Source organism: Cygnus atratus, chromosome 3, assembly GCF_013377495.2.
Source record: "Cygnus atratus isolate AKBS03 ecotype Queensland, Australia chromosome 3, CAtr_DNAZoo_HiC_assembly, whole genome shotgun sequence".
Classification (NCBI taxonomy): Eukaryota; Metazoa; Chordata; class Aves; order Anseriformes; family Anatidae; genus Cygnus; species Cygnus atratus.
In genome coordinates this window covers 74,798,434-74,817,099 of record NC_066364.1, presented here as the reverse complement: position 1 = coordinate 74,817,099, position 18,666 = coordinate 74,798,434, and the positions used below count along the sequence as shown (strand labels likewise).

The 18,666-nt window shown below is 41.5% G+C and overlaps 1 protein-coding gene across 2 annotated transcripts in view; it reads left to right on the top strand.

Moving 5' to 3' along the window:
• The window catches only part of RPS6KA2 (ribosomal protein S6 kinase A2), a 224,036-nt gene that overhangs the window by 133,689 nt on the left and 71,681 nt on the right, over positions 1–18,666 (top strand). For both annotated transcript variants that reach the window (XM_035539012.2, XM_035539011.2), the window contains exons 4-5: positions 14,475–14,555; positions 15,357–15,436. In XM_035539012.2, the coding sequence (XP_035394905.1) occupies positions 14,475–14,555; positions 15,357–15,436 (161 nt within the window). The remainder of the gene's footprint in view (positions 1–14,474; positions 14,556–15,356; positions 15,437–18,666) is intronic.

The window sequence follows — 18,666 nt, the reverse complement described above, 5'->3', positions numbered from 1 at the left end:
TAAATGAAACAGATAAAAATGTCCTGCAGCAATGACAGCAGAATGATTATATTGTTTAGTTGTTGGATGTTTGTTCATTTGGGGAGTCCCATTCAGAGCAAGTTCCCAGGAAAACCCAGACCTTGAACAGAAGGATTTCTAACATGGCTGGCTGCTCTTTGCATTGCTGTTTGAGACAATAGCATTTCTGGACAGTTTTCAGTTTCTTATGATTGTCGACAGCTGTCAACCTCCATTCTCCTTCTCTTATACGTTTAGTTTCAGAAATAGGCATAGCATCAGTGAGCAGGACATACCCAGACTGCTCTGGGTTTAGCAGTATTAACATAACACTGCTCACTGTTTTCTCTTGCCTGCTGCCCTTTTCCTTTTGCCTTTCTGGCTGGCCAAACAGGAATCTTCAAGTCTGCTTTATTGATTTTTTTTTTTTGCTTGGTCTTGGGACTTTTTTTTTCCTTGTTTATCTTGAACTGCCTTTAAGGAGGCCCATAGGCCTTCTGTTTATAATGCTTTTACTGTTAAGAAACCCAGTGCTGAAAAACAGAACGCAGTTTGTGAGCCATCAAGTCATCTGAGCAGCATGTGAAGGAACCACTGGGAACCACTTTTAATCCTGCTCTATCTCCAAGAGCTTGCTCTTGGTACCTCTAGGCCGTATGAGTTATGGGAAGCTGTAGAGAATTTGCTCTTTTGGCACGTACGGGCTCAGATGCTTTCAGTCTTCCTCTCCTTTGAATTTGTGTCATGTAGTCTGTTCTTTCATGGCAGACTGTTTTTGGCATAGCAGCTGGTACCTCAGTTCAGGAGTTTCAAGACTGGTTTTTGCTCAGGTCTCTGCCACCAGCCTGCTACACGAACATCAACCAGCTACTGTTACTGCTGTTCCTCTTCTCAGTCTCCATATCTGTAACATTAACCTAATTGTGTCAGCCTCCTCTTCACAGTGCTGGATGTCCTTATGAAAAGTAATAATCAGATACTAGTGATGATGTTATTAACACTCCTCCTCACTTAAGTGCAATCTACTGCATTATGGAAGTTAATGGCTAAAGAACCCAAAACAAGAAATTGTTAGGCTATGTCTTCTGTATAATGTATTGACTATTTGAAATAATCAGGGCTATGATTCAACTGTACTTCTGCATAAAATTGTAGCTGTAGTGGAAAGCTGAATTGGAAATACAATAGCTATATATCCGTGGGATTTTTAGCATCACTGATGGACTCTGAAAATCTTTGGCTGTGGTACAAATCCATTATCAATATGAAAAGCATTTGTGGTTTGCTCTGTTCACTGAATAAGTCGTAACAGTTGGAGCATCCAACGTAATTGCCATTTAACCAATTTCAGCTGCCTGCAACTGCAGTACATTTATGGCTGGTTGGAAACCAAGTTCATAACCATCCCCTGGGAGCTGCATCCCACTGCTTTTACTGGCTCCCATAATACAACAGAAAATGTTGCTTCCTTTCAAGCACGACGACAGATTAACAGAGAGGTCAGCGCTACCATCTGATGGCGTTTCAAATCAGAATGACCACAGAAGGTGGACATTAGTTGCAATGGTGACAGTTCACCTCACAGCATTGCAGTTTGACTGCTTGTAAATCTTCACCAGCAGCTGGCCAGGTGTGCTGTTCTCACCTACTGCCGGAGGTGTGCTAGCACTCAGCTGATTCCCTATAAAAGGGAGATGGCACCATGCAGGAAACTTCCATCTGGTTTTCATTTCAATAGAAGCAAAATAATTGTTTGTGGCTTTATACTCTTCATGTGGGCTACACATGTCAGTTATGGTTTCCTCATGGCTGTGGTGTTTGCTCCAAGTTGGAGGTTTTGATGATGTTCAAAGAGAGACCAGCAATCAGCGTCAATGACAGCCTCTCCTTTCTATTTTGTCTACAGCATTTTCTATCTGCATGCAACAGTAATTGACATACTCAAAAGGTTTCCATGGCACAATAATTTAACAGATATTTTCTCAGCAGTGGTAGATTATTTTTGTAAATTTAGGCAAAGTCTGAATTGCTCAGATAATTGCTCTATGTCCTGGTCATCTTTCAGACTTCGTTTGTGCTGTGACATAATTCCCAATTAGCGGGCAATTGTCAGCATCAACACTGTTAACTCAGAGCTGCCTTCATGCTCAGAGGGAGTTTTAGGTTTGTGGGATTGTACTGCTGCATAGTTTTTGTCAATTCTACTTTGGTCTCATTGTGGATTTAAAAAAAAAAAAAAAAGCTATACAATGTAAAATATTAATATCATCTAGGTAGGATGTAAATAAACGCAGGTAATAACTTGGCCATTGCATCTTATCAAAAGAAAGATATTTTCAAGTGGAAGTTTAGAAAGACTATTTTATATTTTTGTTTTTACATGGTGTTCACCATATTGGGTCTTTATACGCACTGATGAGATTCCCCCTGATGCTCCTCTTCCCTGGGCTGAACAGTCCCAGCTCTCTCAGCCTCTCCTCGTAGGAGAGATGCCCCACATCCTTCATCATTTTCTTGGACTCTCTCCAGATGTCATTACAAGGAGAAGACTGAAGTTTGTGATAGGAGTGAGACAGGGTCTAGCCTTCTCTACAACTTCATGAAGCAGGCAGTAGCTGGCTGCCAGCTTCTCCAGAGCATTGCCGTCCTCCGGGCTCTCCACTGGGAGAGCAGGTGCTCAGGGGTTTCCCTTGGAGGAAAGGTAAGATGGCAGGAGCAAAGCTCAGCCCTGCTGCTGGAGGGAATGGAAGAGGCTTGAAGAGGGATGCATTACTCCTCTGTCCTGCAGCTGTCCCTTGTAGTAGGGTAACAGCAATAGGGATGCATGGATCTTGGTAAGGCTGTTTGTGATCTAGGAATTAAAAGCACTGCGTGAAAGTTCACCTACTCACTGTAATTCTGCAGAGGGTTTTCATGTCCATTCCTGATTTTTCTTTCACTTTGCTGGAATATTCTAACATAATTTACAGGCATTAATCCTGGTGCAAATGACTGCTCTGTTTCAGTCAGTCACCCAAACACTTGTGCATATTACTTAAGTCTAGAATATCTTTTTGAAATGGACCTTTATTCAGATGGAGTCAGTGAAGTAGCACACAGTGAAAGATTCAGTCTCTTTCTCCTTCTGTCAGGGCAGGGCAGCTTCTTACTAAATCATTTAATTTTTTGTGTCCAGTTCTGTTTTTAAAAATGTGTGAAGAGTTAAGGCTGCAATCACAGCTCTTCTCTCTCCTCCTAGGGGTTTGTCCTGTTAGGGTTTGCCTGACAAAATCTGCATTTATAGGCTCCTCCTGTTTATATTCCTTTCTGCCCTTTTATTTTGATAAATAATTCTTCTCTCTCCATCATGTTTATGTCCTTTAAATATTTATCTGCTCTCCTCCTGTCTCCCTTTAGTCGTTGCTTATTAAGGTTTATGTTTAGTTCTTGGAAGCTACCCAGTGACATAGGAAAAAGAAAGATTTCCTCTTCTGCTGGGTATTCTTTTAGAGCTCAAGCAGCCACAGATATTTTCAGAACTACAGGGATGGAGATGCAGATGGTGAGATCCTATTAATGTCAATGGCAGTTCTACTACTGACTGTTTTAGGGCCATGATTTCACCCACAAACTCTCTGAACTTAGTCACATCTTCCACTGGGCTCCCTATACGGAAGTAGAGTCTGGGCTGCAAAATCATTTGAAGTTGTTTGAACACTGTGTTTCTCTCGCTGCAGGAGAAAAAACTAGATCAGTCTTTTTTTTTTTTTTTTTTTTTTTTTTTTCCCTTAGTGTTTGTGTGGCCAAGCCTTGCTGGTTGTGATGCTTCAGTCGGTGACTTGTTAACGACATGATACCAGGCTTTTCCTTATGCTCTAATTTAGGACATGACCTCACCTTGACTTCACACCCTACTTGCTGCTTGGGCTGGAGGCTTCTTCAGTGACAGACAGCCGTCTCACAGATGCTCATTTCCTTCTGTAAGGCAAACATATCAGCTGAGCTATATAAAGCACATCTGCGTAGCACGTTGAGGCCTGGGCAAAGTGAAGGTTTGGTTTGCCTGAATGTTGACATTAAACACGGCAATTTCCTGAAAAATCTGTGTTCTAAATTCCCATCTCCACCATGTGCAGGTAGCTCAGTGGGCTGGGCTGATGGCCTCAGATCTCTTAAATAAAGTGAGGCTCCTTGTGTTTAGATGATAAGCCACTATCCCGGCTTCCTCAGTGACGTCTTAAACATACTAGTTACTCATTTCACAAATCAAAACATTCAGAATTTAGAAACTAAAATGTTCATCCACAATATTTCCTTAGAGCAAGTAATATTGCCTCTGTGTTTACTGAGTCCAAACAGCTTAATGGAGCAAGTGTTTGGAGTGAAAAGGCAGCTTGGTGCGGCTGTGAGCAGGGCTGCTGCTTAGCTGGGGCGAATGTTAACGTTGCCTCGTGCTCCACGACAAATCCATGCAACCACCCCTCCTGAAGAAACGTGTGCCATCAGCCAGCCACAGCCTTTCCTTAGCCCTAGCACAACTAAGCTAGCAAACAGCTCTCAAATTAAGGTAGTCACAAAAATATTAGTTATTTTTGTGTCACTACCCTACACTTGGAAGACACAGGAATGGGTGGTTTTGCTTTAAAATTCCTGGTGGCGTTGGTGAACTGATTTTTCCCCCAGTACCTATAACTCCTCTGACTCTTCTGAACTCTTCTATAACTCCTATAACTCTTCCAAATTTGCATTACAATCGACAGATAAAAGATTCAGCATACCTTTTCTGGTAGTGTCTACTCACAGGGACAGCAGGACTGTTGGGGAAAATTGCATTTGAGCGATCATTGACAGTAAGCATTTCAGTGCAGGCAGAATGCTCTGGTTTAGTTGTATTTCTCTTTTTCAATGATTTTATACTTATGTGTTGTAACTTGTGTTTAAGAAATAATAGATCAAAATTGAAATTAAAACCCTTAAAAAAAAGTACTTTGATGCACCAAAACCAATTTTTTTTAACTTAACTTTGGCAAAATTTGCTGAATTTAGGCTTTTTGTTCCAATTCAGAGGAAAAGCCACAGCAAAAACATCTTTGAAAATGTCCAAAATTACAAGTTTAAGCAGCTCTACAGCAGACATTTACCAGGATTAGTTCAACCTATGAGCAAAACCACGCTGGTGGCAAATTACAGCATCCCAGTACATGCATTCTCCACAGAGGGATAACACCACATTTCTTCTCCTTCCAGGAATTCTCACTTAATATTGTATAAAAGATTGTTGGTCTTTTCCATAAAAATCCCAACTGGACCAAGCAGAAAATTCCATACTGAGCCATTGAGGGAGATATTAGGGGCTCCTATAACAAAATAGAATGGGCTCGAGTGGGCTTTAAATCACAGTTTCCAGCTCTGCCAGGCTTTGCAAGTGAATCCGTGATTGCCCAAAGGTCTTGAAGGAGAAGGAACTTCTCTTTCAACTTTCCCTTACTACTTGTTTTTTAGGCCCAGAGAGACTAAGTAAAGGGATTTTTTTTTTTCCTTGTAAGGGCTGGCACAAGAGGGAATGCCTCTGCATTTTCACCTCAGAGCCAGTGGTCGCTCCCAGTAGTTTTCAACCAGAAAAGCTGTGTTTTTGCCTTTGAAGATACGCTGCAGAAAATATTTGTGGTGAATGGCAAAGCACAGACGGTTTCACACTTCCAGAGTAAAGTAATCTGCACAGTTTATTCAGCCCTGCCTGTAAAACCCACAAAACAGGTGTGTTTTAAGAGCAAAGAGCAGCAGTAGTTGATTAAACCATGCTGGGCTTGAAGCTCAAAAGGCAAGTAGTGAAACTGGTTACCCAGAGAGAGCCAGCAGCTCCTGGACGCCTGGATCATCTCTGTCTCAAGCAGGACAAGAGAAAAACAATTCTTTGTTGCTCCTGTTGACTTAGCAACATCGCAATAGCAAAAACAAGGCGAACACTCATTTAATGTCAGAATGCCCAAGGATAGGAAACACGAAGCTTGGTGTTGCTTTGCAGTTGCGTGCTATGTGGCCAGCATCAGCACTGCAGCATAGCAGAGGCTGAGAGGGAGCTAGAGCCTGGTGGGAGAAACCGTGATGTCAGTGCAGTGTGATGGAGAGCATGCATCCCTCTTCGGACTGCATTTAAGAGGAGGGTTGAGGGCTACATGCACTTGTATGTCTTTTCTGTTGGATTCTTGTAAGTTGGTACCGGGTCTTAAATGTTTGTTCTATGAGGGGGGAAAAAAAGGCCAACTGCCTCCTAACAGTTTTAATCAACTTTTCTTTATTGCAAAACTATATGAAATAGCCACCGATTTCTCCCTTCAGGTCATAAACAGAGCTACCGATGAATGGTATTTACGGGCATTTCTGAACTCTAAGGCCAGCCCTTTTATTGGTTTCTCATTTGGAAATTATACCTTGTCCTAGAACATAGGTAATTATTGCCTGTCAGTGAGAGTGAAATAGTTGCTATTGCTTGCAGTAATAATAATAATTATATACCTATTCAACTAAAGCAAATATAATGCAAAATAAGAATACGCCACAGCAGAATCCAAGAAACAGAAACATGGATCTCATGGATCACTTGACAGGATAGCGTGTCCACTGAGGTAAATAAGTTTAAATAAAACATTTCCCTTATATCAGAAAAAGATGACCAAGGTGCTGCTATGCAGAGGGGTTGAAGGCTTTCAGTTTTGCACAAGTCATGGACAGATGTATTTCCAGCTGTGGATTTCGGCTGTTTTTTTTTTTTTTGAGGATTTTTTGTGCTGGCAACTGGCAGCTTTCTCTGCTCTTCATCAAGCCTTTTATTCAGTGTGTTTTTCACAATGTTAGTTAGGTCTGATTTGTATGACTGCAAGGGGTGTAATTCTGACTTCATGGGTGTTGTACATTACCGTAGGATTTGGTTTATTGGATACTGCTGCACATCTGCTGCTCAGAGACCTTGGCTGAGGGAGGAAGGAGTTCACATCTGTGTGTATTCAGTCAGTCCAGCTCTGTTCCAAAATTCATGAAAATTCAAATTTCACCTCTGTGTAAGGACACAAGGTTTATACGATCATTCTGCTGGTCTGTCTGTCGGTACTTTTCTAATGACGGGGTTGAGCCTTCCAGCTAATTTCAACCAAAACCCAAAGACACACTTAAGCTCCTGCAGTGTCTGTGGGATGTTTTGGCCAAGGAGCCAGACCCCAGTTCTTGTCCCAGTGGGGAGGAGGCGGGAGGCACCAGAAGCCCCCCCGGCAGCCGCAAGCCCTCAAACAGCGCATGCAGCACTTGCGCCTGCTGCAGCCCATGCAGGACCCAGGGCTTGGGAGGGTGCAGGACAGAGCTCAGGTTACTGCAGGAGGGAAGTGCTGTGTTTGTGTAAGGCATGAAACCCTAGGGAGCGAGGCTTTCTTGGGCCTCCCACTGGCACAACTTGTTTTTCCTTTTCACTGTCACTTAAATATTTTGTGGGGCTTTCTCAAGGATGCAGGTTAGGGCTTGTTGTTTTGGGCTTTCAGGGGTAGTTAGGGATTTACCACTTATTCACTTTTGTTTCATCAAGTCAGTATGTCCTAGAAAGCCATGTCTGTTCCTGACACCTCCCATTTGATTTGTTTTGAAGAACAAAATCAATCTGTCCTTTAATTCTTGTTGGAAGAGTGAGCAGAGGTATTTCGAAAGGATAATGTGGCATTTAGACAACTTTTCCAAATATTTTGAAAGGTGATATCATGAACAGGTGATAAATAATATATTTTGAAGCTGAATATTTGATGTCTGGAGTTAATTTAGATGCATCTGTCATTCTAAATCAACACTAAAGAATTCAAGCTACTCTAATTAAAAAAAAAAATACAAAAGCAAAGTCCTTTTTTTTTTTTTAAGCTAAATGTGTTGTTTTTTATATATATACAAAAAAAAATAAAAAATTAAAAAAATGGGGAGAATAGAATGATCTCCTCCAGACCCTGGACTCCTAAAAACAATCTGTGTCCCTATTGGTTTTTCAGACAGCCCTTCTACAAAGGTGTGTTTTGTGCCCTGTAATTCTGTTTTATTCCTTTGCCACAGCAGCTGTAGGACTGAGTAGTAAAGCTCTGGTTGTAATGGCTCTTTCCCCATCTCTAAAAGGTTCAATCTGGGGGAGAACAGGGGATCTTTCTTGCAGAAGGGTAGCTTTCATAACATTATACACATTTCAGAAGAAATTCATGTAAAATCTCTACATGTCCCTACTGGTGTACTTCTGCATTCAGGTGGCAACAGAACACTTTACTCTTTTATTTTGTGTTACAATAATGCTCTGCTGATAATCCACAACATGAAAGGCTGCTGTTTAGAAGACTCTAGTATAATGCTTTGTGGAACATAAATGTGGTAATGCAAATAGTCTTTCCAAGTAGAACCACTACTAGAAGCCAGATTATGATTTCTTTTGGAAAGCTTGCATTTCTCCATATTTTGTGTAATTAGTCACCAGACAAGTACTTTGTCTTCCAGACGTACAGAGTGTGGATCTGAAATTAGAATCTAACTCTCTGCTTTTGCCTACAATAGCCAGCATGGGGGAACCAGGAGGAAGGATTGAAGGATTGAAAAGGATGTAAAGGATGTACCACATAGTTTTACATACATATTTGATTTTCTATATCATTGGTGCATTCCAGTGCTATGTAAAGAATTTGAAATGGAGTTGTGTGTCCCCAAGTCTGAGTTATATTTTGCCTTTTTTCCTCCTGAGACACGTTGATGAGTTTTAGGGAAGCAAGGAGGTAATGGATGAAATTTAGATCCATTTTTTTTATTCACTGATTTCTCCTGCTACCGATATTTTTAAATGCTGATACGATTAACATAGTTTCTAACTGCCCCCGTTCTTGCTTTGTTAATTAATTAGGGCTCTATTCCCACCTAAGCAGGGATTTTTCTTATCAAAAGGTCATTTTGAAAGTTGGGGATGGGCAAGTCATTTATGATAAATGATGGGTTTTTTGCCAAACATCTGAGCAGATTGTGAAATCGTTGACATTATTCAGGTATTTTCTGTGTGAGTGTTTTTCTCTAAGTGGCATTTGCTGGTGCTGCACACAGAGGGGGATTTCTCAGGGGATTAAGCAGCGCTTGGGCTAAAATTGTCAGAAAGGACAAAAAGCCATATGGATGAGGCACTGAGGCACCTAACCCATCGTTCTACAACCCATTCCTAGTTGCAAAAGAGAGAAGGGCTCCTGCCCCTCAAGGCAACCAGCAGGTATTCACACAGGGATGAGGGTTATCATGGGAACTGTGCACTAACCACCCACTTAAAAAATAAAAATAAAAAAAATAAAGATTTATCACTCTGGTGTTGTTGTAGCGTGATAGAACCACCTTCAGCTTTAGATACAAAAAGGTTTAGAGTTCATAAAATCTATGGGACTAAGGGACATGGTCTAGTGATGGGACTTGGTAGGTCAGGCTGATGGTTGGAATTTGATGATCTTGAAGGTCTTTTCCCACCTAAATGATTCTATGCTCTGAATCCTCTTTTTAAAATGTGATTTAAGTGAGAAGCCATTAATTATTTCTAGAAGTGTTCCTCAGTTCAAGTTTTGAATTTTGCAGTGGCCTGAGTTTTGTGAAACTTGCCCTGGGAAGTTACCAGAGCATCCCAGATCTCTGCATGCATTTGCCGGGCTGTGTTAGTAAGTCAGAGGTGCTCACAGAGAATGAGTACATGAAAGACTGTGGCCACAAGTGGAGCAGGGTTGAGAAGAGACACTCTGGAAGCAAGCAGCTTCCTTGTTTAGAGTTTAGCATTGTTTGCATTGGTTGCCATGAGCAGGAAGTACATCTTATATACCGGTGTATGTATGCACTTGCATACCTACACAAACACCCTCTAGAACAAGTGTTTGTCAAAGAACCAACAGTACAACTAACTTACAGATTATAAACAAAAGCTTTTCCTTTTTTTCTTTTTTCTTTTTTTTGTCACTTGAAAATTGAAGCTGAAGTGTAATCTTCATAAATTAATACCAATTTAAATTCAGCACCCATGCTGACTTATACAAGGCTGTAAGTAAAACCCTCATGCCTTGTAAGACTGCATCTGTATGCAAAAAAAAACAACAACCACAACTTACTGGAAGTTAAACTGAAAATTATTTCTCTTGAAATACAAACAGGTAAGACTGAAGACAGAGAAAACAAACACAATTTTAGGTGATAGCTTCAGGAAAAAATTCTTTTGATAGAACTAAGAATTACTTTGGGCAGTAGTGAGAAGGGTAATATTGAAGTAAAATGTTTGGAGGTTATTCTTTAGCCAAAGAGCTCCCAGAAGCAATGTTCTGTCCCCACTGAAATCAGCAGCTAAATGGTGTTTAACTTCACGGAGCTCTGACTTCAGTGCAGCTACCCAGCCACTAGAAATATAACAAGTTACTTTCCCATTATGGTGAATTAGCTATAAATTTTAATCAGTATTACAGTGAATAAATTAGTGTCTCTTTTATAAGCTCCCCTTTTACAGCTCCTGTAGGCCACGGTTTCTCTAATTACAAGTTATCATAGGGTTGGCTTGACATCCTACTGAATTGCTTCAAATGTCATTGTGAGTGCAGCAAGGGAGGTCCCTAGATCATCATGGCTTGAAAGTGTACATAGCTAGAGACACACTAACTCTTAAAGTGAGAAATTTTGAGAAGTTCATTGGCTGAAAATTAATTTATCTTTTCATATTTAAACTCAACCCAAGTTGCTATCATGAGAGCTTCAGAGAAGGAAGCAGAATTATGGTTTTATTTTCTTTTTCAGAAAATAGACTGCTAGTCCAGTATTGAGAAGAAATATTTTCTTTCTCCTTGGAAGATGCTCTGAATAGATTTTTCCCTTTTCCCCTTTCCCTTCAGTATTTTATGGTTATTGAAACTAAAACAGACTAAGAAATATAATTCATACTTTAAATGAAACCCTCTCCTTAAGCATTTGATGTTAAATAAAATAAGTGGTAACATCCTCTTTGATTTTCAGAGCTAGGTAGATAGAAGTGAATAAGCTATGTTTATTTGCATACATCTCCAGCTGTCTCCATTTCTCTTTCGTAGCACATTAATACCTAGAAATAGGAATTGTTTTTATTTCAGGGTAGCAGGTGCTTCCTCCCCTGTTACAGGTTCTGCCAGTCTGGTCTCTTCTGAAACACCAGGGATTATTTCAGGGACAGCTAGTTTGCCCAAGATCATGCAAACGATCGCCATGGCTTTGTGCTCATTGGTTCAGGTTATATGCTCTGCCTCCTTCTGATGTATGATTTAAGGATAAGCTGCAAAACCCACCTTTCAAATCAAATTAAATAATGGGTAGAAAAAGCAAGAGTTTAGCAGTTTCGCACCATTTCCCATGGCATTTTACTCATATAGGTAAGCATGTGGTATAGGCAGGATCTGTCAAAGCCACCTGCACTCCCCACTCTGTATGCTGCTCTGAGCCCCTGCAAGGGGCCGAAAGGAGGAAGGGAGGACCTGAGCTTCAGTCTTCCCTGAGGCTGTTGAGCTCCAGCACTGTCTTTACAGGTCCGTGATATGACTGTCAGAGAAAAGAGGCTCACCTGGAAAGGAATCCGTACAAGTATGTCCCTTCCAGAGATTCAGTCATTTTGGAAATGAGAAATAGAGAAATTTATGGGGAGTTCACTGGCCCCCAAATGAGACTACGCAAAGATAGACATGTTTACGTGAACACCTGCATAGAAATACACACTGTTAATGTTCATCCCTCACACTGGAGCAGCTATTCAGACCCTGTCCCTCTCTGTATATACAGCTGGAGTCCCTCCCTACCCAAGATCAAGAAGGTTGAATAAGCAACCAGAACTAATTCAGATCATACTTGAGCAATTTAGCATAATTACCAGACTACCAGGATGTAAGAACTAGAAGAGATGCTCCCTCAGAGGAGCAGGCTGGGACCACTGGGTGCTAGAAAAAATCTCCGGAATTCAGGAGAGGTATTTTCCTGCTCGTTGTATCTGGAAGGTGACAGAGAAGTCAGACTGAGCCAGAGCCTCATGTTGTGGAAATGTTACATCAAACTTCCAACTCTTCCTAAGACCTTTCCTGATGAATATGATACCCAATCCCAGAAATGTAGGTCAGAGGAAGAGCAGGGGAATTCCTTGGTGTATATGGAATAAGAGAAAAGAAATCTTCCCAGGTGGATAACCTTGTAGAGGCAACTTGTGAGTTTAAAATCAGTCATGGACCAGACATATGCAAACAGTGAGGTAAGAAAAGGATATAGAGAGAAAGATGGTGGATTTGCCCTGCTAGAGAATATAATTAATAGCTTCTATGGTGGCAAGATTGGAAAAAATCTTGGCCTACATACCTTCTGCCCTCAGAGCATTTAAATCAGGCAGTGTTTGATGCTGGAAGATGTGTAGGGCAGGTCACCAACTCATGTGCCAAGCTGTAATCCTGATTACAGGTTCCAATTATCTTTTCTGGCAGCCACTGCGAAGGCAGTGATTAGAGCAGCTTTGGAGGAGTCCAAGGTTCAGGAGAGGCTATCAGGCCATGACTCTGGGGAACGAGGTGTTTCCTGTGGTGACATAGCCTTTGCTGTGCTTTGCTGAGCCTTTACCTCTTCAGAGGTTGAAGTGGTGGTGGTGGGAGGGCGTACTGCCAGCTGCCAGCTGATTCTTAGGCCTCTGTACTGCACAAGTACACTTCTGCCTTATAGGCTGGCAAATGCTGGCTTTGCTGCTGACACTGGACTGCCACTCGGATGGATAACTGCTGCTCGCCATGGCCAGCACTCCCCCTGCTTTGAGATTACCAAAGTCTGCGTCTGTGCACTGCTGCACTCAGGGCTGGGTAGCACAGGTAGATAGATGACAGCATGAATTGCATCCGATGGCTGTTCTTAGCCCTTTGCCCAGCATGATTTATGCTGTTATCCAGCTGTGCATGGTAAGCCACCCAGCTGGTGTACAAAATGTCCTGTGGATTTTGTGGGATATGTGACTGTGCAGGGCCTCAGATTTCATCAGTCTGGTTACAGAGAAGCACTTCAGTTATCTAACCAAGCTTAATAGAAAATATTCCACACAATGTGTTTGGCAATGCTCACCTGTCCACCAGGAGCTCCTGCCCAGGAGCATTGCACCATATCAAAAAGTTTTTGGATCTACAGCTTGAGAAATCCTCTACCTTCACATACACTGAGCATTTTGTGAGTGTGTGTTTTGTCACTTTTATTCTTGAGATAAGGTTAAGATTCTGAGATTCCCTTTGTCTTTGTTTTGATTTTTATCTACTCTGTAACTTAGGTTGAGTGAGCTAGTAAATCTTACATAGCTATTGATCCAAGAAAAGCATCAAAATAGCAAAAAATCCAAGTGTTCCTCCACTCCTATTTAAGGCCCTCAGATCAGCTGGTTTGGTCTTATTTCTGTGCATCAGTTCTCGGTGTGCAGCAGCAGAGTATGTGGTTTCATTACGGCATGTTCATTACTTGGTTGCTGAGAGTACTCGGCAGATCCACAACACATGCGGGCGATGACAGAATCTCACTGAGATCTCAGGCTTTACCACCTAAAATAGTCTCATAGCATTCCTCGTGGATGCTTTTGGCTGCAAAGCATATTGGCATTGTGTAACACAGAGAAAGGAGAAGAAAATTTTAATACTGTCATTACAGAATTAGTAAAATAGTGATTGGCTGAAAAATGAATGTATCAGATCAAGAACTGATAATCTGGGAGCTTGAATCCCCTTCAACATATGAACATTGTTAAATGTGTTTGCTATGAAATCTTCAGCATCATTTTTGATTAGTTTGAACCCAGCTCACCTCTGTAACTATTTTTTGTTACTCTATTCATCTCAACCACAAAAACTATTTTTCTCACTGTTATCTCACAGGAATTTCTCTCTATACAGGAAAATAATTTTTTATTATTTTTAATCAGCTTTTTTTCTTTATTACTGATTGTTTGGAGGTATTATTGGAAGCTTAAAATATTTCATATAAATCACTTGCAGAGAATGCTATTCAGAGATATCTACTAAAGGCTGCTAGCATCAGCACAATACGGAAAGTTAATTTGCACAAGGTTAACCCGGCAAGCTCTGGGACTGATACATTCCGTTTAATCTTAAATGAGATGGAGCTATTAATTCCATATAGTTTTAACTCACATTAACATTCTTTTTTTGCAAAGCGTAATTGCTTTCCCCTCACTGATAACACTGTGATGCTTTTAGTTAGGGCTGCTCTCTGCAGAGGAAGGGATAGTGCCTCCCTGAAGAGCTTACAGTGTCAAGATAGGCAGAAAAAGGGGACACTAGAGAGTGGTGTGATTTGCTAAAGGTCACACCACAAACCCTCAGCAGAGTGAAAAGCAGACCCCAAATCACCTGAAGCTCATTCCAGTACTGTATCCAGTGGACCATGCTGCCTCTTAATGTATTTCTGTTCTTATTGTTCTTTCTTTGTAGTTCGGGATCGGGTACGGTCAAAAATGGAGAGAGATATTTTGGCAGAAGTGAATCATCCTTTCATAGTCAAGCTTCATTATGGTAACTATAATAAAATACAATTTATATTTGTTCTTAAATTGGTTGGGGATTTGTAACTAGCTGTGTTAGAATTTCATATAGGTATCCCCTGCCTACATACAACTCTGTCTCTAACAAAATCACAGAGGCTAACTCTAAGAAATTCTTCATTTATATCGAAGGAGAATTTTAGTGTAAGCAGATCTTAGCCATTTGTCCATCAAAATACATTTGACATAAAGTCTAATGTGATATATTTTGCTGGTAGGGTAGCTGGTGAGTTACATCTGCCAGCCCCCCATCTGCTGTCAACTGTCATTTAAGAAAACAGAGGAGCTATTTTTAATAATCAGCATATTTGTAATTGTGTCTATGAATGCTGTGTCTTGCTGGAGTTGCCTTCCTGAGCCTCAGCAGCTCCTCGAGCCCCCAGGCAGCCCTGTTATTATTGTACAGGTCCTTCTGAGGATGCTGTGGATAGTGTGGGCTCTGCCCTCGCACAGGTCTGGGAGCTCCTCTCTATGCCCAGCCCTCAGTGACTCCTGGTATCTTTTACAGTAGAAACCAATATTAATTTGTAGGTGCTTAGAATGGAAAGGAATATATTAGTTATACATCATTGTCTCTCAACTGATATCATTTTCCCCATAGTCTAAGCTAGACTGCTTAATGCTGTAGAGAATTTAATTCTTCTGTTCCCTAAGTGCTGAAATGACAGGAGAGCTAATATCATGAATGATACACCATTAGTCAACAATATTTATTCTTTGGAGACTTTATATTGATTCAAATTTCCAACATCTCCATCCTTTTCTAATGCAGCATTTCAAACAGAGGGGAAGTTGTATCTAATACTAGATTTCCTGCGGGGAGGGGACCTTTTCACAAGACTCTCCAAAGAGGTAAGCTGATAGATTTTAAATTTAGAAATGAAAGACTATCCTGGATTTCCAGAACCCTGATGAAGCTGGTGGGAGTGCCTCAGGAACAGCCCTGATAAATGTGTGTGTGTGTGTCTGTGTATACTTATAATAGAGTTCCATCTTTAAATGGGTTCTTAATAATTATGTTTGATTAATGCCATAGGGAATGCAGCAGATAGCCTGTAAGCATCACTGTCACAGAAAACTAGAAAGCCATTCCTATAGCAGAATAGCTCCATTGCTCACAAAACATATCTTGGCTGCGATTAGAAGCAGTATGAGAATCCCATCCCCAATACGTTCTGCCTGGGATATGGGCATGGAAGTGCTGTAGAAGCACAACCACTGCCAGCAGAAAAATGAGATGCCGTCGGTCGTGGGCTGACCCCTGCAGGGGGCGTGCAGATGGAGCAGGGCATTGGTCACCAGCAGGAACATGCTATCTCCTGCAGCCGCTGCTGGGAGCAGGTCAGGGCCACACGCCGCACAGGGTGTGCAGTTTGGTTGTCACCTGCTGTCACACCTACCTGGGGACAGCTGCTGCTTTTATCTCCTCCATGGGCTCAGTCTGTTCCCTGCGCTCTTCAGCTCATGCCTATGGGGAGATTCTGCTGCTGAAGAATAAGAAAGTCAGGAAACCAAACCTGAGTCTCACTAATGCCCACAGGGAGAGGCAGCGGCAGGTTTTCCAGATTCACTGGAGCCAGGGGTCATTTTGGGATCCTGAGGGCTTGTCTGTGCCCTTGGTTTGATGTCACCGGTGTAGTGTCCTCAGCCTTTGGTCTCTGTCTAGGCTGGGGAAGGGGTGCCAGTATGCAGTTGACACAGAATCTTTATAAAGATAAGACAAGGATGTCTCATATGGCACCTTGAGGGGAACATCTGGTTAATCTTCTCAATTAGAGGAGTTATGGATGGACTAAAAAAGCTGTGAGAACAGTACTTTCATCCAAAAGTTCCCAAGCTGCTTTTTTCCCACCCCAGTCCTGATGGCAGTGGCAGCAGCTCATGGGTTGAGAGATGCTTCAGGCTGCAGTGGAGTCGGCTGGCTGACTGTCGTGTCCACCGTGGGCTGGGAGCCCAACTGTTTGCTTTCCAGGCTTGTCTGCTAATGCAGGAAGACATTCACAATTGGTTAGTTACAGTGCTGAATAATGATATTTTACTACATGGTACCAGTTATTTTTAATATGATAAAAAAGATTAAAGAAAATAAAACTATCTTCCTGCTGCTTGCAATGAAATCAGGCTTTGTTATTGACACGTGCTGTCTTAAAGAACCTCTCTGATTTCATGGGAGAAAAGAGAAAAAGTGTTTCTTGGCACATTCTGCACAATCAGGGGACTTGGAGGTGAAAGAGCACATCTCAGCTTTTGTACTCCAGTGAAACTTCAGGTTTTCCTAATGCTTTTACAGTTCAGTGTGCCCCACTCTATGCTATCAAGAATGAGTCCTGTTAACTTGACAGTCCTGATATATGCTTCTCTTTTCAGTGCTTGCAGCTCGTCTTGTCTACCTATACTTTGCAGCTGTTTAGTGGCAATGTATCACAAGGGAGGACATTAGAGGAAAACTCGTATTGTTTGCAGTTTATGAAATATGGACTTGGTCCAATTTTAGTGGACTTTCAGTCAGATCACATTACAGCATGCATACATGCAAAGCTCATTTCTTTCTTATCTGTCTTTCTGAGAACTCTGACTGTAGCTGGATATATCTTTACAGATTAAGTTTTTCCCTGATTCTGTTGATTTCATATCATGCCTACATTATTTTTCTTAAACATTATTAATAATTAAAATTTATTTTTATATTTAATACAACCTTTTAATATACATATCATAGTTCCTTCTATCCTTTGCAATGATACTCTTAATTAAATTGTGTGACATCTGCTCTCAGAATCCTCTAGTTTTGCTGTCAACCATCTGCAGCTTCTCAAAGCACTCAGGTATTGTGGCTGCCCCTTTCCAACAGCAGAGGCTTAATTTTAAAAATAAGCTCGACAACTTCTACTGGAGATATTTACACTTACATATGACATGAAAATTTGTGTTGAGATAAGTCGTTTTACTTCTGTCATATGTAGTATTTGCACTTGCATATCCAATATATCAGCTTCTCTTTCTGCATTATTATAGCTGTGCATATTGAACTTTAATTAAAGAGAAGTTAATATCATCTGGGTTATAATAGATGTTGAACCAAAGAGTTTTCTTTCCACCTGAGCTCTGTTTTTCTGACCTTAGTATTTGGTAGGGTTTTTTGTTAGTTTGTTTTTGATTGCAGAAATTTCTTTACACCTCAACTAGAGCTTTCAGTGTTAGTAGTAGCTGTGTCAGCTGTTGAAAGGAAACAACCAACATCAGCTTAGATCTCATCAGGCCCGGTGTGCTGGCCAGCACATCATTGCTCAGGACATCTGCACCAGGATAATTAAGGCTCAGTGCAAGGTCCTGCTCCATGATCTGGCTCTGTCCCTGGCTCTGGCTTAGGGTGAAGCTGTTTGTTCTCTCAGCCAAAACAGAGGCACTGTAGTTGATGCCATTTTGCATCAGGGGAGATTCTTCTAGCTGTCATGCACAAGGATGTGCCAGGTCTCCTTCTTGCACACTCCTCCAATTCTATCCCAGGCTGCACACCCTCAGGCAGTACCATGCTGAAGACACCTGGCACCCTATGTCAGATATTTTCACCTGGAAAACCATAAACAAAATACTGTGCCCCAGGACTGCAGCAGTGCAATCCTGGGCGTATGGGAGACCCAAGTACTATGTGGAGTGAATGAGGTCACAGCTCTAAAAACACTGCCTTGCAATGTAGCTGCAAGCCCCTTTCGCTCTTCTGCAGAAGCTGGGGGTTGTTCCCTGTGGCACATGCCTTTGGCAGTGAGGCCATGGCCTAGGAGTCTGGTGGCCACTGAAGGCACTGAAGAGACCCCCTGCAGATTCCCTGAACCCTCGATGCATGGAGGCTTCAATCCATCTCTGAGTGTCCTCGTGCTGTATTATTCTGCTCATATTTGGAAACGAGATGTGTTTCTGTTTCTAAAACAAGAAGCCTTATGCTTCCCCAGAGAGGTTCCCCATATTATTATGTGAGAATTTAGGAACCAAACGCCAAGATCTTAGCAAATTAAGAGATGTGAAAGCAATACGGGCTGCAGTGAATATATTGAATTTTGCCATTCACTTCCAAAGGCTAAGGA